An 8,145-nucleotide genomic window follows, 5' to 3' on the forward strand; every position below is an offset into this window, starting at 1 on the left:
TTTGACTATTGAGAGAGAGGTGGAAACTTGTTTTCTCTAGTGTCATTTTCAAAGATATACTATATTATTATATTATTAATTATTAATTAATTTTATTATTTATACTTACACTGTTACAGAGAGTGACGACTTTCTTTACACATGGACTCTGCTTGTGGATGGAGAAATGACTTTTCTTCTATTATAAAGTAGAAATATGATTGTTTACATCTGAACTCCATCTAATACGCGGGATTAGATATTGTTGTTATTGTTGTTGATTATTTACTTACATTATTAATTATTAAGTGTAATAATACTAAAATATTATACTCAGCTCTAAAGGAGCACCACATCTATTATTTCCTCCTCACAACCTCTTTTCTGGCATTCCTTGTTTTACTTTATTTGTTTTTCATTTTTCTCTCTCTTATCTTGTACCTTTTTATTATACATTCAAAGAGATCTTTCTTAGCTTTCTACCTTTCAATTTTTTAACCTTTTTCTTTTGTGTTTGGTTTACTGTCGGTGTTGGTGATTGTGTTGGTTCTTCTAGCTTCAATTCCCTTTTGTTGATTTTCATGGTATCAATTTGATTGCATTTAAGATTATAGTGTCCAAATAAAAAAGGTTAATAATAGTATATTCCACTTGAAGATAGTATGAGAGTGAGAGAAAGGAAGATACATAATAGAAGAGGTTTTATTGTGAGTAATCTTATCTAGTAGTTTAGTTTAATACATACATAGAAAGAAAGAAAATGCCCTTGGAAGGGATTTTCATAGAACCACCACAATCTTCTTCCTCTTCAACTCCACTTCCTGATCTCTCTCTCAACATTAGTCTTCCAAATACTTCTTCGATTCGCAACAACAACAATATCAATTCGAATAATTCAAAATCAAATAGTTTGCCAACTGTACTCACCCCTACAAATACATCAAGAAATCTTGTTCAAGAACCACAAAACCCTTTTCTTCATCATCATATTTATAACCAACAACCAAATAATAGTAAGGCCCACAACTTAAATCACGTGAACCAAGGAGTTTCATTGCTTGATGTATCCGATTGTTTAAGACCGATAAAAGGGATTCCAGTTTATCACAACCATTTGTTACCTTTTTTACCTAATTTGGACCATTCTTGTTTAGAGAAAGATCCAAAGATGTGTTTCTATCCTACATCTTCTTCTACTTCAACCTCACCTTATTTTGGTTCTAGTGGTGGTCACATGCCTTTTTTGAATCCTGCCCTAAATGGTCCCTCTTCATCTGGTTATCGGTTACCTGCAGGTTGTGCTGGTGGTGGTGGGACTAGATTTAACAGCTCGTATCCCCACCACCACCACCACTACCTAAACCAGTACGGTGGAAGTGGTCCCACTTCTCACGAAGTCTCGCACGGTCTGATGAGATCAAGGTTTTTACCTAAGCTTCCAACTAAACGAAGTATGAGAGCACCTAGGATGCGATGGACTAGCACTCTTCACTCGCGCTTCATTCATGCTGTTGAACTTCTTGGAGGCCATGAAAGTGAATAAAAAAAAAAAAACCTTATTTCTTATATTCTTACAAAATCTTGTATTCAACTCATAATATGAGATTTAATTAATTTTTCATTTTTTTTTTAATTGTTTAGGGGCAACACCAAAGTCAGTTTTGGAGTTAATGGATGTCAAAGATCTTACACTAGCTCATGTGAAGAGCCATTTACAGGTAATATTAATATTAATATGAAGTTGCAATTTAATTAACAAGAAACCCTTTTTTTTGTTTAGTTATTTTCTCTCTCCGGTGAAGTCTCCGGCACAGTCGCCGATGTCTGCAGTTATGACTGAATTAAAGGAACAGTATTATTAAGTCAAAGAGAGAGAAAAAATAGTAGTATATGATCAGAATGCATGATAAGAGACAAAAGTTAGTCATGATTATTCAATAATAATATATACAGGTTAAGTTGCTAGCAGCTTGATCAGCTAGCTGCTACTATACCCCATGTTATTTAAACATCAGCCTCGTGATTAATGACACAAGTAATCAAATCCAGTCACTTTATGTATGACTCACAAGCATTCAACACACAATAAACCGGCCTTACTATATAGCCTAGTTTTTTAACCTTTGAGCTGGTGGTGACATGGCAAGACCCTTACCTTCCAATGTGGAGGTCAAGGGTTCGATTCCTTGCTACTACAAAAAAGTTATTCTCTTTCATGGCCACGAAAGTTCGCCTGCAATGATTCCGGGCTACTCGCAAAGCGTGTAGTCGGCCTGGGATTAGTCGGTTCAAAAAGTTGGATACCCAGGTTAAAAAAAAAATATATATATATATATATATATATATATATATATATAGCCTAGTTTTTTTTTATTGTTATTTATTTATATATAGAAACTAAACTAATTAAACTTGGTTTGCCATTGTTTGCAGATGTATAGAACTGTTAAAACAACGGATAAACCAGCAGCTTCCTCAGGTGATAATTCTTATCTATTAAACTTCTATTGTACATTATAATTATAATATAATGGACAGGAATTATCTAATTTTTGTATGATGGTTTTTTATGTTAATAATATAATCTTTTTTGCCCAAAAAAAAAGAATTATCTAATTAAAATATTAACATTGGTGATATTCTATTTTGGAAAATAAAAGGCCAATCAGATGCATCTGGCGAGGACGATATCTCAACGACGGGAAGTGGAGGACAACGTCGGTTCGTCGATCAAAGAGTGTCAGCCGAACAAGAAGAATCCGATCACACCCTTTGGAGCAATTCATCAAGGTACGAATTTTTATACTAGCTTTTTGTTTGAGAAGAGTAAACCTATTTGAAAATAGTATGATTTATTTTATTGAGCATTTATGTATTCATTTAATTTAAATTAATAGTCATGTATTAATTTTGTTTATTAATTTTGACTTCAAATAACTTTTTTATGTTATATAATATTTGATGATATGCTATTTATATAAAAATTTAAGGTTCACATGTAATTTTCTTTAACATAATTTTGATCCAGGGTCGTCTCAACAATTCGATGGTCTTCGGCGAAAATAAAAAAGACCTGATACTCGTTAAATTTTTCAACTTGTATAAATATTTTAATAATTAAAATTTTCTATTTATTGCTTACAATGCATTTAACTATTTAAAATTACAGTATTATAACTTTGATTGACAATTTTTATTGAGTTTAATTGAAAATTTTGAGAAAGTATATATATATTTGAAATTTTGGGCCCTAGACAATTGCCCACTTTGCCTTTGCCCAAAAACGCCTTTGTTTTGATCAAGTATTATATAATGAAAAAAAAAAGATTGTTTAAAGTCAAAATTGTGAAATAAAGTTAAAGCATGACTATTAATTTGAGACGGAGGAGTAACATATAATCAATGACTAATTTTAAGAAAAGCATTTGCAATATTCCCTGTAACTTTTTGCATGATGTCTTCTACTTGAAAATGGCAAAATCTTTGTAACATACAAACCATGTTTAAAGAATTAATAGAAGTGTTATCATGCCAGCTTTAGTTTGCTTTTCGTTCTCTTTAAATAGCTTCTTTTCTTATATTTTTATGGGTAATAAGATTTCACCTGAGATTGAGACTCAGCAACTGTTTTAAGCTTTGATGAATACACTTTGAGAAACAAAAATAAAGCTAAATAATGTAAACACTCACCTTTAACATAGGTTTAGCAGAAACTAAAGCAATCAACTTTTCCTTTTTCTTTTTTAAATCAACTTTATTATAGTACTACTAACTATATATAGTACTACATAGATTACATTATCTATATTAGTTATTCCTCAAGTCCTTTTTAAATTTTTGTAAGATATAAAATATGATTCTTGTTTTGGTCACAAGAAGATTTGCATTTATATTTATAACTAAAAAAACGCCTGTATCTTGACTTCAAGTGCCCTCTTTTTCTCTTATTATTATTATCAGTCATTATGTGTGTGTCGGTAGATCGATATATGGTGTCGATTATTATCCGTTCCAAGTAAAAACTGTAACATACATGTAACTCAAACATAATCTGGTGGATTTCAGATGTACTAAAAACCAAATTGAAATATATGTTATTTATATATTTTTAGGGTGGACCTTTGTTGTACTATATATGATATGATTGACATGTCATGGACGTACTATTTTTTGCAACAAATCAACAACCATCTTTTATATGTATGATTTTCTCCTTTTTCCTTTTTCTTTCATCTTTCAACAAGTACAAACGTTTTCAATTCTATCACTTAATGTTTGGCTTTAAACTAATTAATTGGTGTAGCTTTCTTGCTCACGGTATAATATGCCGATGTCAGTTGTTGTGATAAATGTTATTAACTTATTATGGAGTTTAATTTGTGATATCTACTGAAAATTTAGTATATATAAAATGCACATCAGCTAATGCAAACTCTGATTACGTGTTTCTTAATTGTGTGATGCTTTTTGTATTAATTTCTGACATCTCACTTCTTTCTTTTCTAATTTTCTTTTGTAATTTATACTCAATCTGATTTGAGAGTCGAAATGCCAAAAAAAATCACCTAAAGACAATCAGCTAGTTAATGAGGTGCAGCATTAGTCTTACGGTAATTGATTTTCATTAATTACTACTCTTTCTATTACATAAAAAATATCCGGTTTGACTTTTAATTATGGAAAATGCTAAACGTAGCCGTTAGGGGCTTACCAAATTTAGTTTTATTCCATTTATATAACACCTTCCTGCCATGAATAACATTTATCCCCAAATTATATAGGGAAAGTCGATATTAAAAAAAAAATATTTATATTTTGTTATTAATTAACTGGAGTTTTTAAACCTAAATTTAGTAAGCTTAAACATAACCCTAAGGGCTACGTTTAGCATTGTCATTTAATTATATTTAAGATACTTCACTATATTGTCTAATTTTAATTTCATTTAATGCTATTAATTAAATTAATAATAAACAAATTATCTAATTTGCTTTTCATTTACTGTTGTTATAAATATAAAAAGATAAGTAATAAATTATATGTTATAGGAGTATTATAAATTATCACTAGACTTGTGTATATAGTTGAATGATCCAATTTAAGCATGCTTGATCTACTCATTGTTATTTCTATCCCAAATCATCACTAGTTCAATTCGGTGCTATGAGTAACAAAAATGCCTAAAGTCGATGATAGAAGGAGGTTGTCACAAGCTTACGAGCACACATTTATTTATTTTCACTATTGTTTTTGGAGCATAAAAACTTTGTTATATAACTTTAAGGATATTTACAACCGCGAATACTTCAAATATTGATATATAGATATTTAGCAAATTAAATAATCCAAAAAAAAGTTACAAACTTAGCAACATTTCAATTTAGATTACAACAAAGCAAAAATCAATGATTCACATGCATTGTTAGAAACTTTAAATACTAAGTAACCAAAATTTGATGTGTAATTAATAATTTCAGCAACAGGGAAGGATGGTTGCAAACAAACAACGACTTAAACGTCCTCAGACCCTCGTCTGCTTTATTACCACAAACTCTTTCGGTTGAGGTACATATATAAACTCTACACTCACAAATTGTGTGTTTTTTTTTTCTTAACTAATTTAATCGAAAAAAGTAGATTTCATTGAAAAAACTATTTTTGAAGCTACAAATTCCACTTATTTGGCCTTTCTATCTGCTGAAACATAAGATCCTATCCGCTAATATAAATACAAAGTTTATACAAATTCCACTTAGTACTTGAGAAAATAAACTCTAATCATGTACATTCTCAACACTATATATGTACTTTGCATGCATATCACATCATATAAATACAAAGTTTTCTAATTATATAACTTAATGTTTGCAGGTAAGTGATGCTTCAAGACCAAAGAACTGTTTAGGATCCAGTTTAGATCACAAAAACCCAAATTTAGAGTTCACTTTGGGAAGACCAGATTGGCTACTAAACGAACGCAACTTATCGTAATTTATTTTTCCGTTTCACATTAATTAGTGTGTGCGCTTCACTTTCTCCTTGTAATGGAGCAGTAGAGTGAATTGAAGCCTAAAGTTTATGGAACAGAAGTATGTACGTACGACAAATAGAAGGAACAAGATGAAGAAAAACAAGAAGAAGGTTTAAGAATTGAAGCTATATATGTTGTTAAGTTTAACCATAATTATGATTGATTCATGTGAATTAGCTAGTCTTCCTTGCATCATATATAGCTAGTAGGCCTGCTTCTTAGTTTTCTTCTTTCTTGACTTTTTTGGATTAAATTTGTAACATTCGTTCATTTTCTTATACTTTCTTGTATAATCCATTTGATCGAAGTTTAGGAAATTAAAGGATATATAATATAATTTTTGAGAGCTTGTAGCCAAAGCCCTAATGTAAAATGCTTAATTCTTTTACTTCTGTTGGTGCATGTAATCCTTAATTCTTAGTCATTTGTCTTTTAATACATTCGGTCATGTAATAACGTTTACTTTCTGACTATTGAATTGCTATGTGTGTGTGTGTGTGTGCGCTTTAATATCTTATTTCAATAGTTAAACTCCATAAACAGTCGACCGAGTGCGTTGACACACTCGACCGAATGAGTTACACAGTCGACCGACTGTATAACACAGTTGACTGACTGTGTCTGAGATGCAGTATATATACGGGACTTGACCTCCTTTGAGAGGTTACTCATTCTCATAACCCTAAACTGTCTGCTTTGCATCCCAGTTGATCCCAACACCGAAAATGAAGCGACCCGTCCTAATCCCTAGGGACGAATACTATAACATATGGTTACATTGCGATGTATTTGACCTCTATATGATACATTTTTACAAACATTGCATTCGTTTTAAAAGACAAACTTTCATTACATCGAAAGTTGACAGACATGCATATCATTTCATAATATTCAACTATAAATGATCTAATCTGTCATTTGTTTAATCATAATCTTTATTGAACTCAACGAATTGAATGCAACGTCTTTTGAAATATGCCATGAGTGACTCCAAGTAATATCTTTAAAATGAGCAAATGCACTGTAGTTACCCGAACTTTTCCATGTTTATATATATTAAATGAAATTGTTATTTACATGATTAAGTGTTTCCAACATGTTAAGCAATCAAACTTGTTAAGACTTGATTAATTGAAATAGATTTTATATAGACAATTGACCACCCAAGTTGACTAGTGATTCACGAACGTTAAAACTTGTAAAAACTATATGATGTCATATATATGAATATATATATAGTTAACATGGTATTATGATAAGTAAACATATCATTAAGTATATTAACAATGAACTACATATGTAAAAAAAAAAACAAGACTACTAACTTAAGGATTTCGAAACGAGGCATATATGTAACGATTATCGTTGTAACGACATTTAATTATATATATATCATATTAAGATATATTAATACATCATAATATCATGATAATGTAATAATTTAACATCTCTTTAGATATAATAAACAATGGGTTAACAACATTTAACTAGATCGTCAACCTAAAGGTTTCAAAACAACACTTACATGTAACGACTAACGATGACTTAACGACTCAGTTAAAATGTATATACATGCAGTGTTTTAATATGTATTCATACACTTTTGAAAGACTTTAAGACACTTATCAAAGTACTTCTACTTAACAAAAATGCTTACAATTACATCCTCATTCATTTTCATCAACAATTCTACTCGTATGCACTCGTATTCGTACTCGTACAATACCCAGCTTCTAAATGTATTTACTATTGGTATACACACTCCAATGATCAGCTCTTAGCAGCCCTTGTGAGTCACCTAACATATGTGGGAACCATCATTTGGCAACTAGCATGAAATATCTCATAAAATTACAAAAATATTAGTAATCATTCATGACTTATTTACAAGTAAATAAAATTACACATCCTTTATATCTAATCCATATACCAACGACCAAAAATACCTACAAACACTTTCATTCTTCAATTTTCTTCTTCTTATTGATCTCTCTCAAGTTCTATCTTCAAGTTCTAAGTGTTATTCATAAATTCTATTAGTTCTAGTTTCATAAAATCAAGAATACTTCCAAGTTTGCTAGCTTACTTCCAATCTTGTAAAGTGATCATCCAACCTCAAGAAATCTTTCTTATTT

General features: G+C 30.4%; 1 protein-coding gene across 1 annotated transcript; it reads left to right on the top strand.

The window, feature by feature from the left end:
- The first annotated feature begins 445 nt into the window (after window positions 1-445).
- LOC139846780 (transcription repressor KAN1-like) lies at window positions 446-6,120 on the top strand. The gene is made up of 6 exons (XM_071836312.1): window positions 446-1,514; window positions 1,621-1,697; window positions 2,413-2,458; window positions 2,640-2,769; window positions 5,457-5,544; window positions 5,851-6,120. Exons 1-6 carry the CDS (start codon window positions 740-742, stop codon window positions 5,968-5,970), a joined length of 1,236 nt encoding a protein of 411 aa, XP_071692413.1. The 5' UTR covers window positions 446-739; the 3' UTR covers window positions 5,971-6,120.
- The last annotated feature ends 2,025 nt before the right edge of the window (window positions 6,121-8,145 follow it).

This window comes from Rutidosis leptorrhynchoides, chromosome 5, assembly GCF_046630445.1.
Source record: "Rutidosis leptorrhynchoides isolate AG116_Rl617_1_P2 chromosome 5, CSIRO_AGI_Rlap_v1, whole genome shotgun sequence".
In the NCBI taxonomy this organism is placed as follows: domain Eukaryota; kingdom Viridiplantae; phylum Streptophyta; class Magnoliopsida; order Asterales; family Asteraceae; genus Rutidosis; species Rutidosis leptorrhynchoides.